Source organism: Somniosus microcephalus, chromosome 23 (assembly GCF_052327205.1).
Source record: "Somniosus microcephalus isolate GS21.2 chromosome 23, FLI_Smic_1.0, whole genome shotgun sequence".
NCBI classification, from domain to species: domain Eukaryota; kingdom Metazoa; phylum Chordata; class Chondrichthyes; order Squaliformes; family Somniosidae; genus Somniosus; species Somniosus microcephalus.
In genome coordinates, this window is record NC_141009.1 from 62,390,985 (window position 1) to 62,409,656 (window position 18,672).

Below are 18,672 nucleotides of genomic sequence, written 5' to 3' on the forward strand. Positions count from 1 at the left end.
TCCCCCTCTCAGGTTTGACGGTGTCGAGGCCCGAAGTGAGCCGCTCTAACGGCTGCCAGCCCGCGGGGTTTCCCTGCCTACTCCCCGCTCTAACGGCCGCCAGCCGGCGGGGTTTCCCTGCCTACTCCCCGCGGGCCGCCTCGCGGTGCTGGCACTGACCGCGCATGCGCGCCCGCCGCCCGCGAGAGCCCGCTCTGGATTTTTTTTTTAAACGGCAACCACGCATGCGCACGGCCGTTGCGCAGCCGCCTTGACGCCGGCACGCATGCGCACGGCCCCCCGTGACGCCAGCACACAGCCTCGTGAGATCGCGGGGGGTGCGAGCCTCGGGAAATCGCGGGGGGCGGGCGGGGGGGGGAGAGAGAGCCTCGGGAAATCGCGGGGGGCGGGGGGAGAGAGAGCCTCGGGAAATCGCGGGGGGCGGGGGGAGAGAGAGCCTCGGGAATCGCGGGGGGCGGGGGCGGGCGGAGAGAGCCTCGGGATATCGCGGGGGGCGGGGGGAGAGAGAGCCTCGGGAAATCGCGGGGGGCGGGGGGCGGCGAGGGCCTCGGGAAATCGCGGGGGGGGAGAGCCTCGGGAAATCGCGGGGGGGGTGGGGGGGGAGGGCCTCGGGAAATCGCGGGGGGGGGGGAGGGCCTCGGGAAATCGCGGGGGGGGGAGGGCCTCGGGAAATCGCGGGGGGGGAGGGCCTCGGGAAATCGCGGGGGGGGAGAGCCTTGGGAAATCGCGGTGGGGGAGAGCCTCGGGAAATCGCGGGGGGGGAGAGCCTAGGGAAATCGCGGGGGGGAGAGCCTCGGGAAATCGCGGGGGGCGGGGGGGAGAGAGCCTCGGAAAATCGCGGGGAGGAGAGCCTCGGGAAATCGCGGGGGGGGGCAGGGCCTCGGAAATCGCGGGGGGGGGAGGGCCTCGGGAAATCGCGGGGTGGGGGGGAGAGCCTCGGGAAATCGCGGGGGGGGAGAGCCTCGGGAAATCGCGGGGGGGGGGGAGAGCCTCGGGAAATCGCGGGGGGGGAGAGCCTCGGGAAATCGCGGGGGGGAGAGCCTCGGGAAATCGCGGGGGGGGGGGAGAGCCTCGGGAAATCGTGGGGGAGAGAGAGAGAGAGAGAGGGTGGGGGAGAAGAGAGAGGGGGTGGGGGAGAAGAGAGAGGGGTGGGGAGAAGAGAGGGGGAGGGGAGCGGAGAGAGGGTGGGGGGAGGGAGGAGAGAGGGTGGGGGGAGGGGAGAGAGAGGGTGGGGGAGCGAGGGAGGGTGGGGGGGAGGGAGAGGTGGGGTGAGGGGAGCGAGAGGGTGGGGGGAGCGAGGGAGGGTGGGGGAGGGGAGAGAGGGTGGGGGAGCGAGAGGGTGGGGGAGCGAGGGAGGGAGGGTGGGGGGAGGGGAGCGAGAGGGGGGGAGGGCAGGGAGAGGGGGGAGGGAGGGTGAGAGAGTAAAGCAGGGAGAGACGGGGAGGGAGAGAGAGGGTGAGGGAGGGAGAGCGTGAGGAGAGGGGGAGGGAGAGTAAAGCAGGGAGAGACGGGGGAGGGAGAGAGAGGGTGAGGGAGGGAAAGAGTGAAGGGGCGGGACAGGGAGGGAAAGAGTGAAGGGGTGGGAGAGCTTACCTTCTTCCTTCCTTCGCAGGGGTCCATCGGGCCACCTTCCGCCCCCCCCCGTCGCGCGCTCTCTCTCTTCCCCCCCGTCGCGCTCTCTCTCTTCCCCCCCGTCGCGCTCTCTCTCTTTCCCCCCATCGCGCTCTCTCTCTTCCCCCCCGTCGCGCTGCTCTCTCTTCTCTTTCCCCCCGTCGCGCTCTCTCTCTCTTTCCCCCCGTCGCGCTCAGCTCTTTCCCCCGTCGCGCTCTCTCTCTTCCCCCCTGTCGCGCTCTCTCTCTTCCCCCCGTCGCGCTCTCTCTCTTCCCCCCGTCGCGCTCTCTCTCTTCCCCCCGTCGCGCTCTCTCTTCCCCCCGTCGCGCGCTCTCTCTTCCCCCCGTCGCGCTCTCTCTTCCCCCCGTCGTGCTCTCTCTTCCCCCATCGCGCTCTCTCTCTTCCCCCCGTCGCGCTCTCTCTTCCCCGTCGCGCTCTCTCTTCCCCCCGTCGCGCTCTCTCTTCCCCCCGTCGCGCTCTCTCTCTTCCCCCGTCGCGCTCTCTCTCTTCCCCCCGTCGCGCTCTCTCTCTTCCCCCGTCGCACTCTCTCTCTTCCCCCCGTCGCGCTCTCTCTCTTCCCCCCGTCGCGCTCTCTCTCTCTTCCCCCCGTCACGCTCTCTCTCTTCCCCCCGTCGCGCTCTCTCTCTTCCCCCCGTCGCGCTCTCTCTCTTCCCCCCGTCGCGCTCTCTCTTCCCTCCCGTCGCGCTCTCTCTTCCCCCCGTCGTGCTCTCTCTCTTCCCCCCGTCGCGCTCTCTCTCTTCCCCCCCGTCGCTCTCTCTCTTCCCCCCCCGTCGCTCTCTCTCTTTCCCCCCCCGTCGCTCTCTCTCTTCCCCCCCGTCGCGCTCTCTCTTCCCCCCGTCGCTCTCTCTCTTCCCCTCCCCGGTCGCTCTCTCTCTTCCCCCGTCGTCTCTCTCTTCCCCCCGTCGCTCTCTCTCTTCCCCCCGTCGCTCTCTCTCTCCCCCGTCGCTCTCTCTCCCCCCGTCGCTCTCTCTCTTCCCCCCCCAGTCGCTCTCTCTCTTCCCCCCCCAGTCGCTCTCTCTCTTCCCCCCAGTCGCTCTCTCCCCCAGTCGCTCTCTCTCCCCCAGCCTCCACTCGCTCCCCCCCAGTCGTTCTTTCGCTTCCCCCCCCAGTCGTTCTCTCTCTTCCCCCCCCAGTCGCTCCCTCTCTCTCTTCCAACAACATGCCCTCAAAAAAGCCTCTGCACCGCCCCCCCACTCGCTCTCTCTCTCTCTCTCTTCCCCCCCCACCTCGCTCTCTCTCTTCCAACAACATGCCTCGAAAAAGTCTCTCTCCCCCGTCTCTCTCTCTCTTTCTCTCCCCCATCTCTCTCTCTCCCCCAGTCTCCCTCTCTCTCCCTCAGTCGCTCTGCCTCTCCCCCCTCAGTCTCTCTCTCCCCCCTCAGTCTCTCTCTCTATCTCCCCAGTCTCTCCCTGTCTCTCTCTCCACATCTCTCTCTCACCCATCAGTCGCTCTCTCTCTCCCCCTCAGTCGCTCTCTCTCTCTATCTCCCCATTCTCTCTCTCCCTAGTCTCTCTCTCTCACACTCCCAATCTCTCTGTCTCACACTCCCAGTCTCTCTCTCACACTCCCAATCTCTCTCTCTCACACTCCCAATCTCTCCCTCTCACTCCCAATCTCTCTCTCTCTATCTCCCCATTCTCTCTCTCTCTCCCAGTCTCTCTCTTTCACACTCCCAATCTCTCTCTCTCTCTCTCTATCTCCCCATTCTCTCTCTCTCTCACTCCCAATCTCTCTCTCTCTCTCTCTATCTCCCCATTCTCTCTCTCTCCCCAGTCTCTCTCTCTCACACTCCCAATCTCTCTCTCACACTCCCAATCTCTCTCTCTCTCACTCCCAATCTCTCTCTCTCTCACACTCCCAATCTCTCTCTCTCACACTCCCAATCTCTCTCTCTCTGACACTCCCAATCTCTCTCTCTCTCACATTCCCAATCTCTCTCTCTCTCACTCCCAGTCTCTCTCTCTCTCACTCCCAATCTCTCTCTCTCACACTCCCAGTCTCTCTCTCTCACACTCCAAATCTCTCTCTCTCACACTCCCAATCTCTCTCTCTCACTCCCAATCTCTCTCTCACACTCCCAATCTCTCTCTCTCACACTCCCAATCCAATTCCAATTATCCAATTAAAATGCTTTATTGGCATGAAAGTTTACAGAGAACCATATTGCCAAAGCTTACATAGCAAAAAGGTACAGTTTTCCAACATTCTGTAGGTGTCAATCGATTTGACATTTGTTGGGTACATACAATATTACTTTTAAACAATATTAATTTTAAACAGTCTTTGTACTTCATTTGGTACGTTCAATATTAATTTTAAACAGTCTTAATTTTAAACAGTCCTCAGGTTGTGACATGTTGTTACATATTTGGCCCCAAGGTCTCTCTCTCTCTCACACTCCCAATCTCTCTCTCTCACACTCCCAATCTCTCTCTCTCACACTCCCAATCTCTCTCTCTCTCACACTCCCAATCTCTCTCTCTCTCTCACACTCCCAATCTCTCTCTCACACTCCCAATCTCTCTCTCTCACACTCCCAACCTCTCTCTCTCTCACACTCCCAATCTCTCTCTCTCACACTCCCAATCTCTCTCTCTCTCACACTCCCAATCTCTCTCTCTCACACATTCCCAATCTCTCTCTCTCACACTCCCAATCTCTCTCTCTCACACACTCCCAATCTCTCTCTCTCTCTCTCTCACTCCCAATCTCTCTCTCACACTCCCAGTCTCTCTCTCACTCCCAATCTCTCTCTCACTCCCAATCTCTCTCTCTCACTCCCAATCTCTCTCTCACACTCCCAATCTCTCTCTCTCTCACACTCCCAATCTCTCTCTCACACTCCCAATCTCTCTCTCTCTCTCACACCCAAGCTCTCTCTCTCTCACACGCCCCAGTCTCTCTCTCTCTCACACTCCCAATCTCTCTCTCTCTCACACTCCCAATCTCTCTCTCTCACTCCCAATCTCTCACTCCCAATCTCTCTCTCTCTCACTCCCAATCTCTCTCACACTCCCAATCTCTCTCTCTCTCACTCCCAATCTGTCTCTCCTTCCCTCTCTCTCTCTCTCTCTCCTTCCCTCTCTCTCTCTGTCTCTCTCTCTCTCCTTCCCTCTCTCTCCTTCCGTCTCTCTCCTTCCATCTCTCTCTCTCTTTCCTTCCATCTCTCTCTCTCCTTCCCCTCTCTCTCTCTCTTTCCTTCCCCCTCTCTCTCTCTCTCCTTCCCTCTCTCTCTCTCCTTCCCTCTCTCTCTTTCCCTCTCTCTCTCTCTCTTCCCCCCAGTCGCTCCCTCTCTCTCTTCCAACAACAACATGCCCTCGAGAAAGCCTCGGCACCGCCGGGCTCCCCCAGCTAGTCTATATATATATAAAGCGGCTCTTCTGTCCCGATGTCTGTCTGTCTGTCTGTCCGTTCTCTATACGTTTGAAAGTTACAGAGCGTACCGACGCGCGCGTCACCTCAAAAGAAAGCTTGCGATTCCGGACCGGTCATAGGCGTATTTACGTTTCGGCCGCACAAAAATCCCGCCCGCGGTATCCGAAAAACGTTCAGCCTTCCGCTCATTAGCATATCATTAGCGACCGTGTGACGTCGAGGTCGACCAATCGGACGGCGGGTTCCTTCCTACAGTTGAGTGTCGAGTGACTCGACGACTTGACCAATCCTACGCTTCGGTGACCTGACCGGTCGACCAATCGATGCGTGTGTGGGCGGGCCTTATCCTTCTGAACCGAGGTGAGTGGCCGCCATCTTGATTTTTCACGATTTTTTTCCCCACACTTTCAGTGTGTTAGGGAAGTAAGGTAAATATTTGAATTATGTGTTAGGGAATTAATTAACAATTTATTTGAGTTTTACATTGTGTTTAGCAACCCCCCCCCCTCCTCCTCACCCTCGCGCAGGGGGGACTCGGGGCCTGAAGCTCAAAAAAATTTCTCTCTCTCTCTCTTTCTTCCCTCTCTCTCTCTCCTTCTCCTCTTCCCTCTCTCCTCTTCCCTCTCTCTCCTTCTCCTCTTCCCTCTCTGTCTCTCTCTACTTCCCCCTCTCAGGTTTCACGGTGTCGCGGACGGAGCGCGGGCGGGCCGCCCGAAGTTTCCCGCTCGCTAACGGCCGCCAAGCCGCCCTTGCCTGCTCCCCGTGGGCCGCCTCGCGCCGCCCGCACTGACCGCGCATGCGCCGCCCGCACTGACCCGCGCATGCGCCGCCCGCACTGACCGCAGCATGCGCCGCCCGCACTGACCGCGCATGCGCCGCCCGCCCGCAGCGGCCCGTCCATCAGCCGCGCGATACGCGGGGGACCTCAGCTCCGGTCTGTCCCGGCCTCAGAACCCGACCGCAGCCTTTAAGCGCTAGGCCCCGCACGGCCGCCTATCGCAACGGCACCGGACCTCAGGCGCTAGGCAGGGGGAGGGGCCGGAGAGAGGGACAGAGGGGAGTGGGGGAGCGGGGGAGGGGAGGGGTGGGGGGTGGGCGAGGGGAGGGGAGGGAGACAGGGGAGGGGGAGGGGGAGGGAGAGGAGGAGGGGGGGAGAGGAGGGGAGGGAGAGAGAGGGAAGGGGGAGGGAGGGATAGGACAGGGAGAGGACATGACAGGGAGAGGGGGGGACACACAGGGGCAGGGAGACCAAGCGCCCCCAAAATTGCCCTCGCAACGCGGGGCTCCCCAGCTAGTATATATTATTATATATATATATATATATATATAGATAGATAGATATAAAAATATGGCTTCACTTTTTAAAAAAATTTAAATTTTAAAACTCAGCAGAAGCCTGTTATGTAAAGTATTCTGGCAACGTCACTGATGAAGCAGGGATGCATGATTCATTGATTGCAACAGAGTCCATGATTGTGAGTGGCCTGGGGTTTGATAGTCTCACACCCCTGGGGAAATGTGCTACTGTCTAGTTATGGGGTCTTGCAAATGCTTCGAGCACACAATCAACTCTTATTCTGACTCGAGGGTGGAAGGATGTTAAAATTATTTTAGCCTGAGACAGACAATCTGGTGACCAGGAAACCTTTCTAAAAATTGAGTCAATTACAGAGCTGTCAATATCTGCCCTGATTTGGTGCATGCCTGAGACATCATTTCAGGCCAACAGCGTAAACATAATTAAAAGCAGCAAATTGCACCAATCGTATGGGCTACAGAGATGGCCTTTCTATGTTTAATCCTAGCTGGCTGTTTTAAGAGAATGGTTTTCTTCAGTTATTGTTCTAAGTGAGTTTAGTCTCCTGGTTAGGTTTGGGAAGAAGCTTATTTGCAGTGAGAAAATGTTGAACATGTGGGAGTATATGTGCACGGAATTCTGCCTTTTCACACATTACAATAATGCAGAAATACATGACTCCTTCTTGCACTGCAATGAAAACAGAGCTAACTTTGCATTTTTCAGTTTAGTATGAAAATTGCATTAATATATAGGGGGAAGTTTATGGGCTAGATTTTCAGTCGCTTGCGCCAGCAGTTAGCGCCTTAAGAGAAGTGTTTTTTCGGGCGCTATGCGTGTAGCGCCCGGGCGCAGCGCAGTTTGCGCCCCGCCCCAAATTAAGTTGCCCGTTAGCGCCGGCGCAAAGTTTAGCGCCCGCCCGGATGCGCGCGCAGAAAATGACGTCACATCCTCGTGCAACGCCCTTTGTGCGCCCCGATTCCAAACTTCAGTCGGACCGCCCCATTGTGCGGCTGGCGGCCAGAGCGTTTGGAAAAAGGAACGCAACACAACCAGCGCGGGCCCCGGGGGGCGCAAATTAAAGGGGACGTACTCTCCAGTATAAAGGCCAGCCTTTTTTCAGAAAACACTCTTGTGCAACGCATTTCTGGAGACACAACAAGGAGGATAGCTAACTGGTTTCAAGCAGCAAGAGCCAGGTATTTTTGGACTCAGGCCAGAGCGCTGCAAGTGGCCTTTTGGAAATTAGAGTGTTTGCCAGGATTTGATGGGGGTTGCATGGGGTGCCAACGCGGAGCTGCAGCTCCATGTCCGTAGGGCTCGCAGACGCATTGTGAGAGGGGCAGCCCTGGCTAGAGGCAGAGGGGGCTACAGGCGTCGGCCACGTAGGCCTTACCCAGTCAGGCTATACCGCCAGCAGCGCTCCTACCTAAACATGAGTGCCGCGCGACGTGTTAAAAGGCTCCGATTCCGAAAGGAGGTGATTGCAGAGATCTGCCACCTGCTTCGCCGAGATCTGCGGCCAAAGCTCAGGTGCAGGACGTCTCTGTCGGTGGAAGTGAAGGTGACGGTGGCATTGAACTTCTATGCCACCGGCTCCTTCCAATACGCTGCTGGGAACATAGCAAACATCTCCCAGTACGGCGCGCATCGCTGCATCCGCCAGGTGACCGAAGCACTGTTCAGAAGGAGAAGCCAATTCATCTCCTTCCCCATGGCCCTGGAGAGCCAGCATCAGCGCGCATTGGGATTTTCCAGACTCGGGGAATTCCCCTTGGTGCAGGGCGCCATTGACTGTACGCATGTGGCTTTGCGGGCCCCTCTGGAGCATGGCGAGCAGTATCGCAACAGGAAGGGCTACCATTCTCTGAATGTGCAGCTGGTCTGTGACCACAAGCAGCGCATCATGGCAGTCAATGCCAGCTTCCCAGGCAGCAGCCACGATGCCTTTATCCTGCGGCAGAGTACTGTGCATGACATGTTCCAGGCACAGCCTCCCCCAAGAGGATGGCTACTCGGGGACAAAGGCTATCCTTTGTGCACCTGGCTCATGACCCCGCTCCGCGCGCCCAGGACCGCTGCTGAAGAGGCCTACAACGAGAGCCATCAAACCACCCGCAACATCATCGAGCTAACTATTGGGGTCCTCAAGCAGCGGTTCCGCTGCCTTGATCGCTCCGGAGGAGCTCTCCAGTATTCGCCGGACCGGGTCTCCCAATTTGTGGTGGTTTGCTGCATGCTACACAACCTGGCTATCCGCAGGACTCAGGCACTGCCACCTGACGTTGGACCAGCACCTCAGGAGGAGGAGCAGGAGGAGCATGAGGAGGAGGAGGAGGAGGAGCAGGAGTACTTTCCCAGGAGGGAGCGACCAGGGCCAAGGGCCGCACAACGCCACCTTATTACACGGTACTTCTAAGCCCCCTGTCAGGGAATGGCCAGGGGCCATGAGGGAAGATGAATGCAGCCGCTCCGCAAGCCCTCAGCCGGCGAAGCCAACAAACACTAAGAAGAACAACCATGGAGACTGCATGAATAAAGATAATTTTTTATTACACAAAAATGAAAAGCCCTTCCCACATGAATCCCCAAAAACAATAAACGGGCCCCACAAAAAGCCCAACAAACGACTCACTCCCACAAACTGGGGAGGAGTCACTCCACCTTTCTTCAAACCGGGCCTCAACGTCGGCCTAACGCAAAAAATAAGCCCTCCAACAACACAACCATGGGCAAAATAAAGATGGCCACCGCCATATAAAAGGAAAGCTGCCCACACCCTCTACTGAGTGGCCCGCGAGGGCAAGACCTTGCCCAGCCTTTTGCCTCCCCTGCCCGGCCTGCTGCTCCTTCGCAAGCTCTGCCCAGTGGCTGCTGCGAGGCTGGGGGAAGGTGCCTGAGGCTCAGATGCCCTTCCGCCAGATGCCGCTGGGGGGCGGCCTACACAGCGTTTGGGCCTCGAGGGGCCGTCTGCTGAGTGGCGCACCTGAGCCTGGCCACCATCAGCTGCAGCCGCTTGCCCTTGATGCCCCAGTGGGGGAATGGCGGCGACAGATGGCGCAATGTGGGCCAGCTGGCGTGTGGGATGCGCTGGCTGGTGCTGTGGCGCGGTGGCACTCGGCCGGGCCCGCACTGCAGGATCCGCAACAATCAGCCGAGGGGCGGCTTGCTGGGATGGTCCAGCGCGGCGGCTGCCCTGGCGATGCCTGCCTGAGACAGCGCGTGTGGCAGCAGTGAGTGCCCCTGTGGTCCTGGTGTGCGCGCGCATCACAGCCGCCAGGGTCTTGACGGCATCAGTCAGCATGCGGCCACTCGCGGCAGTTGCTGCCCCGAACTCGCGCACACTGGTTGCCAGCGACTCGATGGCCTCAGGCATGCGCCCCACCACGCTCATGAGCTCCGTGTGGCGCCGGTCCGAATCCTCGGCCATCTTATCCAGCTTCCGCACCTCCTCCGAGGTGAAGGTGTCCGGACTGGAGTCGCGACTCTCCCGCTGGGGAGGAGGGGGCCGAACTAGGGGACCCTTGCCGCGTTGGTGGCGGCGAGTGTGCCGAACAGCAGCACTCCCCTCTGATCCTTCCCCCCTTTGGGGGGGAAGGCCGCGGGCCACGCACACGGCTCCTGGGTGGCTGGACGCCACTGGTCCCAGAAGCTGCATTGCCCTGCGACAGTTCCTCCAGGCACTCGTCCAGTGAGGAGGTGTCAAGCATTTCCTCCTCTCCTGCGGGACGTGACTGTTCCCCCGAAGGTCCGGCTTGCTCCTCCTCCTCCTCCTGGTCGGAGGTGCTGTCACTGGCAGCTTCAGGGTCCTGGTCGTCACCAGCTGAAAGCAGGAATGCACAAGAGTAGCTTCAGAGTGAGGAGACGGCGTCAGCGAGGGAGTTAGGACTGGTGGCATTCAGCGCATTGGTGGGACAGTGGCAAAGGAGGTAGCTCGGATGGGCCAGTGCGATGCGAGAGGGCCAAAAGGCGAGGTCCTTACCATTGCCGGGCAGTGGAGGGTCGGATACTCCGCACGCTGTGGGGACAATCACACGGGCTCCCATGAGCACACACACGCGCTCCTCCAGCCGAGTGAGCTTCTGCAGCTTGGCGCGGCCACCCCTGGCACGCGCCTGGCGATTAACCGCTACTTTAGCCTGCAAGAGAAAGGACGGGCTGTAAGTGCGCAGTGAAGCCCTGATGTAGTGTGCACTGCCTCCCATGGTGGAATAGCTTGGACAGAGTGAAGCCCTGATGTAGTGTGCACTGCCTCCCATGGTGGAATAGCGTGGACAGAGTGAAGCCCTGATGTAGTGTGCACTGCCTCCCATGGTGGAACAGCTTGGACAAAGTGTAGAGTGCCGAATGGCCATGTGATGCTCATGACTGTCCCAATGCTGCTGGCTGAGGGCTGGACAATAGGACTTTCAGCTCCCTTTGCCCATCATGTCAGGTGTACATGCAAGAATGAGGAGGAGACTGGAAAGGCTACTCACCTTCACAATCCTGGTCAGATCGTTGTATTTTTTACGACATTGTTTGTGGGTCCTGGGGGCATCGCCGGTGAACGTCACCCTCTGGGCGATCTGCTTCCAGGCTTTGGTGTAGTCGTGGTGGGTTGGATTCCTCCCACTCTCTGGGAACAAGATCTTGCGCCTCACCTCCAGAGCTGTGACCATTATGTCCAGATCACCCTCTGAGAAGCGCAGGGCACGCTGACGGGCCTTCTCTGGCGTTGCCATGACTCCCTGGGGCTGAGCAGCAGTGTTGAGGCCTCTTTGCAAGGCTGCAGTGTGCAGGGCGTGGCAGCAGACCAATTTGTCCCTTCCCCCTTTAAGAGCTGGTCAGCGCCACGGGGTCTGCTGTCAGTCCAAAAATGACCGCACCCGCACTGCGCCCCGCCTGGGCGCTATCCCTCTGGACCGCCGGCTTAGCACCTAAAGATAGGAGTGGAACGCCTCTTTTAGCACTCCACCAATCTCTTAGGGCGAAGCCACTGAATTTCCGGCAACGGGGCGCTACTTTGGGGCGGGCGCTAACTTCGGGCGGGCGCTAAGGTTAGCGCCCCAAAACTGTCTATACTGAAAATCTAGCCCTTTGTCTTTACTGCCTTGGCACTAAGCATTGCTTGGGTGTATCGCAGAGAGGAAAATTTGGTGGGGAGGATTGCGTGCCCCTAACAGAACTCGCCTGATTTTTCTTCCATTTAATTAACCTAAGTAAAATTGTGTGTGTTCTGTAACAGGCGTGCGATCCCCACACCCAATTTTCCTCTATGCGCTCCATCCAAGCCATATTTTATGTCCAGGCGGTAAAACTGAAAATCTATCCCATTGTTTTCCTCGACTTTCCCTCCTCTGTCTTTCTTCTCTTTCTAGCAGGTACTTTTTCTGCTTTTTTTTTAGCATTAATAAAAAAAATGTAAATTAGAAATAATGCTACACAGGAACAGGAGTAGGCCATTCAGCCCCTCGAGCCTGTGCCGTCATTCAATGAGATCATAGCTGATTTGTATCTTGACTCCATTTGCCCGCCTTGGTTCCGTAAACCTTAATACCCTTGCCTAACGAAAACTTATCCATCTCAGTTTTAAAATTTTCTATTGACCCTCAGCCTCAACTGCTTTTTGGGGCTGACTGTTCCAGATTTCCGCTAGCCTTTGTGTGAAGAAGTGCTTTCTGACATCTCCCCTGAATGGCCTAGCTCTAATTTTAAGTTTATGCCCCCTTGTTCTGGACTCCAATCCTTTAATCATCTTAAACAGCTCAATTATATCACCCCTTATTCTTCTATACTCAATATTTTCTATATGTTCTTCCATATAAAATTCCTATGTTCATCATGAAGAAATATACTTACCCACTTTGATGGGAGAGGCTGCGCGTGTGCATCAAACTTACGTTTTTTTTTTTAACAGGTTTCTCCGGGATCGTAAGCCTGCAGGATTTAGAAATGTAAAAAGCAGGCGTAAGGCCTGCTTTTTTACAAGGTAAGTGGTGAATTAATTAAAATTAAAACATTTTTTCCACAGGTTTATTATTTTTAAATACTTTAAAGCAAGGTAAGTTTATTTTTAGCCCCGTTAGAATATAAAATTATTTTTTTCAACAATTTAAATTATTGTTTAAAATAGTTATTTCATGTAATTTATAGTTTATTTTAAAAATGTGATTTTAAAATTTTTTGAATGTTTAGTGCTATTTTGGGGCCGTAGTATTTATAAGTCTTGACAGCTTTTCCTGTCAGACTTATGAATGGGCTTTTCCCTGCTCCGATTGGCTGCCCATGGCCCACGTGATCCCAGGGGACGCATCGAACTAACTGCGCCCCTGGGATACGCAAGCACTGCGCGCCGGCGGCTGGACCAGGCCCCAGATCAGAATCCCACGGGAGCCCAGAGCTCAACGGCCTGCGCGCAAGGTAAGTGCAGATCGGGGGCTTGCACCCACGGGAAGCCCCCGACCCGAATTTCTGGGCCAATATTAACTTGCTCACAATTACTTTTATTGTCACGTCCTCTATTCACAGATGAATGATCACCAAATATAGTTGCTGGTAACATAAGCGGTCTCCTGCACTACACAAATGGTAGCCGCAGAGCCATTCGTCTGTATCATCCATTTCACAGTTAGTGATATAGCGAAAGGTTCAGATGGTGAAGGTAACAGCAACTGATAATGAGGGAATTTCATCAGCCATGTCTTCAAAGGGACTAGGAGGTGCCGAGAGGAGGTCCATTTGGTAGCAGCTTTTGACATGCCAGGGGAAGCAGGATTATAATGCAGACCCTTTTGAATAAAGAACATCCATGTGCACAGTAGTCCACTTCATATGGACCTCCTACAATCCTTGCATCCTGCACTGTAAGGGAAGGACTGCACTGTAAGGAAAGGACTGAACAAGTCTGAATCCTAGATCACAAGCAGCCGGAATAACATAGGTAAGGTTTTTAAACAAAGCGTTACCAACCTGATGTTTGATGTGCAGCAAGAGCCAGAAGAATATACTGGTGGATGGGTGTAATTACACTGTGATCAATTTACATAGGCAGCTTCCATTATAAATGTGAACATAGGAGTTTATAATGGCAATATATACATACTAGCTGAAGTGCCCGGCGGTGCCGAGGCTTTTTTGAGGGAATGTTGTTGTTGGAAGAGAGAGAGAGAGCGACTGGGGTGAAGAGAGAGCGACTGGGGGAAAGAGAGAGAGCGACTGGGGGGAAGAGAGAGAGCGACTGGGGGGAAGAGAGGGAGGGGAGGGGGAGGGGGGAGGGGGAGGGGAAGGGGGGGAGGAGGAGGGGAGGGGGAGGGGAAGGGAGGGCGGGAGGGAGGAGGGAGGGGGGGCGGAGGAGGGGGGAGGGGGCGGGAGGGAGAGGGGGAGGGGAAGGGCGGGGAAGGGGGGGGCGGGGAGGGGGGAGGAAGGGCGGGGGGGAGGGGAGGGGGAGGGAGGGAGGAAGGTAGGGAGGGGGGGAAGGGAGGGCAGGGGGGGGAAGGGCGGGGGTCGCCCCCCCCCCCCGAGGTGAAGACCGCCGATTGCGCACGCAGCAGGAGCTGAGACTGTCAGCCGGCGGGCCCGGTTGCCAGGGTAACCGTGACGCTGACCAAGCCAGAGAGAGAGACGCCGCGTCTCAGCTGCTCCTGCTGCGCGCGCGGCCCCCCACCCCCCCGCCCGAGGGTCGCGGCCCCCCCGCCCCCCCGAGGTGAAGACCGCCGATTGCGGCTGTGCGAGACGTCCGGCGGGCCCGGTTGCCAGGGTAACGCTGGACGCTCAGCAAGCCCCGCCCCCCGGCCAGCCAGAGAGAGACAGCGGGTCTCAGCTCCTGCTGCGCGCGCACCCTAGCGGCGCTGGGCTGAGGCTGGCCCTCCAGCCTTCGAGTGGGGCCGGGAGGTGCCTAGCTCGGGCGTGGGTGCGGAGGAGACGCCGAGGCTTCTAGGCCTACCTGGAAAAACGGGGAAAGGTAGGAAAATTAATGAGATTAGATAAGTTAATTACTTTCTAAATCATTTTTAAAAAAAACAATATGTGTTTTAAAAGCAACGTTTTTTTTTTAAGACGTAGAAAGCGGGAAAAAGAAAGGAAAAGTTTGGAATCAAGATGGCGGCGACTCACCTCGGTTCAGAACGATAAAGCCCGGCCACACACGCACCGATTGGCCCAGCGGCACACGCCAGCAACCCGGCGTACGATTGGTCAAGCTCGAGGTCACTCTGTCGGTCACTCTGTCGCTAATGAGCGGATAATGAGATGCTAATGAGCGGAATGTTGAAGGTTTTTGGGATACCGCGGGCGCAATTTTAGCCCGGCCGAAACGTAAATACGCTTAAAACCGTCTCGGAAGCGTAAGCTTTCTTTGGAGGTAACGCGCGCATAGGTACGCCCTGTAACTTTCGAGTGCATACCCGCAACGCACACGCGATGACAGACAGACAGATAGACAGAATGACAGAAGTACCGATTTATATATATAGATATACAGTCAGAATATATGACTTTAAAAAGGGGACTGAATTAAGTCTACATATCCTGGTCCAATAATCCCCTACCCCCTAACCCTGCTTCACCTGACGATTTCTGGGGGAAATTTCTGCATTGATCTCCCAATGTCCTGCAGTAACTTCAGTGGAAGATCAGCAGAAACTATGGAGGAATAGTACAAATGGCTGTTTTCAGCTGTTTATGTCATTTCTCCGGGGTTCTGCCGAAGTTTCAGCGGGGGAATGTGTGAACTCCCATGGACATCCCACGAACGTTTGATCTTGAGTACCCATGTGCATTGCCACAGGAGATTGACTTTTATAAGTTGATTGAGTTTATTTCCTGAAGGTGATATTATGTACATTGAGGTTGATAGCTGCATTTGATCATCAGGAGCAGCAACAACAATGACAAAACATCTCAAATCAGATCACTAGAATATTGCACATTGTCTGGGTGGGAGGGTCTGTTTGTGGTTGGAGTGGAATTCCTTGTTTTCAGTTCTAATTACCTGAAAGGAAACTATTACAAAAGAAGAAAAATTTGGTTAAAAGCACTTGGGGCTGATTTTAACCTTATCCATCCAGCGGAAACTGCGCAGGTGGCCAGATAACATCCCCCAGGTCAGTTACTCACCCTGCAGTCGATGGGAACTGATCTGCCAGGGCTTTCATCGCAGGCAGCAAGGACATATGCTGAAAGTCTGCGGGGTCCTTTTAAGTATATGCACGTTGGGTCTCTATGATATCGTCGGGACCTGACTGCAATTTTTACTAGTAGGCAGTGCCTTTCTGCCAGGCCTACCCAGCAAGGAACTAGATCAGGGCCAGAGGGTAAGTTTAATTTTTTTTATTTCCTTGTGGGGCCAGGAGGAGCAGGAGTGATCCTCCAGGTTCCACAAGGAAATCTTAGGTCTCCCCTGCCATAATTGTGCACCTGTCCTGATTGTGGAAACCCCGTGAGATGGCCGATCCCACGGACTTACCTGCTCTTGGTGGGTGGCCTTTGGGCTGCATGAATTTGCGCCACTTCCTGTATCGGATGGGTGGAACGATGGCAGGCAGCTTTTAAATGAAGCCTGGGTGTTAAAACACTCTGGGCCTCATTTTTGCTGCAACCTGAAGTTGTGAACTGCCATCAAAACTCACCCGCTGAAAACTAGCCCCCAGTTAAAATCAGAACCAAATAAAAAAATGCCTCTGTGCACTCTTAGGTGCTGGTTAACTTGAACTTAAGGAGAATTCAGGTATGAAACATCTGGCCTTACCTGACGGGATGTAGATAATGTCGCTGGGATTGAAGATAATTATGGCTGAAGAATCAAGAAGATAAAAAGTATTTGGCATTCCAGTCTCCAGCACTCCTGTACAATCAGTTCCTTGCTGCAAGCAGGTGATTTTGGCTGCGGCCAGAGTCGTTTTTGAATCAAATTTATATGGAGGTCTATGAATTAGTCCCATCCTCTCCTGTTTCTGAAACCAGTCCATATCTAAAAGGAATAAAGTAAACAGTTCTAAACCATTCTGAAATGTTATCTGTAAAATCAAGGGGTAAAATTGATTACCTGACTGTTCAATTAAATGGCACATTATTTACTTTAGACATTCTCTTTCTCAAGCTTTTAGTTAAGTTGAATCTCCATGTATAATCATGAACTCCCTCCCTCCCACAAGGAAAAGAAAATCACCTAAGTTCCACAGGATCTTTTGTGAAAAATTACATCAAGGTCACTGGGTGATTACCTTCTCCTCAGGTGCACTGATACATAAGCCTGGAAACTGCTTTTGCTGGACTACTCAGGTTGACGATGCACTACTGACATTTTCAGCAGATTGCTCAACTTCCCATTAAACCTTGATATTGCAGGCTGATCAATGGAGTGCTGACACAAATTAAACAATTAATCACCTTAAGCAATTATTTAACTTGCTGCAATTGTACAAGGGAGAGGAATGCCAGGGTTAAGCGCTTTTAAACTGCTAGCACATGGAGGGTCCCAAATGAGAAATACTTGCTGTGACGATTTTTTTGGTAATTTTTCCCCTTGGGAGACAGGTCCAAATGTATTGCTCATCCATAGTTGCACTGAGAAGGTGGGGATTTTCTTCAGAGACAGTCAATCGTGCAGTGTGGGACTGGGGTCACTAAAGGCCAGGACAGGTAGAGGTGGCAGGTTCCCTTCCCTGAGGACATTAGTGAGCCAGTTAGATTTTTACAATAATCCAATTGTAAAATTGGAGTTATACTGACTTCAACTTGGACTCTCACTTCTGATAGCTGGGGGATCGGCTTGAGAGGACCTTGATGGCAGCTTCACACCCTTCAGTGGTGAACAAGGGTCTGTCACCACCCAGATCCCTGGTCATCCACAAGGAGCAGCCAGCAGCTGGATTATGGCAGAGAGACATATGAAGAATTGACCTCTCAGAGTGAGGAACCACTCTCCCCTCCCAGCCAACTTGCTCTTTGCTAGCGTAATGCAAAATTAATTCCCCTGCTCCGCTGTCTCCATACTATTGTATCTTTCTCTGCTTCAAATATTTATCCAATTTTCCCTTAAAAGATGAAACTGTCTCTTTCAACCACTTCCTGTAGCAAAGCATTACATGCTTCAACAGCCCTCTGTGTAAAGAAATTTCTCCTAACCTCTCTCTTCACTCTGTTAGTGACAGTTTTAAATTGATCACCCTTGTCACCGATTCCCCAACCAGAGGAAATGGTGTTTCCCCATTCACTCTATCAAACAACAACAACTTGCATTTATATCGCACCTTTAACATAGTAAAGTCCTTCATACTTTAAAAAACTTCAGTTAAATCTCCTCTTGGCTATGTCTACTCCACAGGAATTGAACAAAATATCTCAAATCTTTTCTTGCATAACTATAGCTTCCCAGCCCTGGCATCAACTTGCTGAATTTATGCTGTACGATCTCTACGGCATTAATGTTCTGTCTATATGGAGCGCCCAAAAATCCACACAGTACTCTGAATGTACCTAAATAATGCTATGTAAGGATTTATCATTACTTCTTTACATTAAACTCCATTTTCTACATTTGTCCATTCCGATAACCTGTCTTCATGACGAACATACGAATTAGGAGCAGGAGTAGGCCACTCGGCCCCTCAAGCCTGCTCCGCCATTCAATAAGAGCATGGCTGATCTGATTACTCCACATTCCCACCTACCCCCGGTAACCTTTCACCCCCTTGCTTATCAAGAATCTACCTACCTCTGCCTTAAAAATATTCAAAGACTCTGCTTCCACCGCCCTCTGAGGAAGAGAGTTCCAAAGACTCATGACCCTCTGTGAGAAAAAATTTCTCCTCATCTCTGTCTTAAATGGGCGACCCCTTATTTTTAAACAATGACCCCTAGTTCTAGATTCTCCCACAAGAGGAAACATCCTCTCCACATCGACCCTGTCAAGATCCCTCAGGGTCTTATATGTTTCAATCAAGTCACCTCTTACTCTTCTAAACTCCAGCGGATACAAGCCTAGCCTGTCCAACCTTTCCTCATAAGACAACCCGCCCATTCCAGGTATTAGTCTAGTAAACCTTCTCTGAACTGCTTCCAATGCATTTACATCCTTCTTTAAATAAGGAGACCAATACTGTACACAGTACTCCAGATATGGTCTCACCAATGCCCTGTATAACTGACGCATAACCTCTCTACTTTTGCATTCAATTCCCCTCGCAATAAACAATAACATTCTATTAGCTTTCCTAATTACTTGCTGTACCTGCATAGTAACCTTTTGCGATTCATGCACTAGGACACCCAGATCCCTCTGCAAATCAGAGTTCTGCAATCTCTCACCATTTTGATAATATGCTTCTTTTTTATTCTTCCTGACAAAATGGACAATTTCACATTTTCCCACATTGTACTCCATTTGC

The 18,672-nt window shown here is 54.0% G+C and overlaps 1 protein-coding gene across 2 annotated transcripts in view; it reads right to left on the reverse strand.

Moving 5' to 3' along the window:
• LOC147101902 (uncharacterized) overlaps positions 1-18,672 on the reverse strand; it is a 143,777-nt gene that overhangs the window by 22,190 nt on the left and 102,915 nt on the right. For both annotated transcript variants that reach the window (XM_085965993.1, XM_085965992.1), the window contains exon 5: positions 16,032-16,253. In XM_085965993.1, the coding sequence (XP_085822119.1) occupies positions 16,032-16,253 (222 nt within the window). The remainder of the gene's footprint in view (positions 1-16,031; positions 16,254-18,672) is intronic.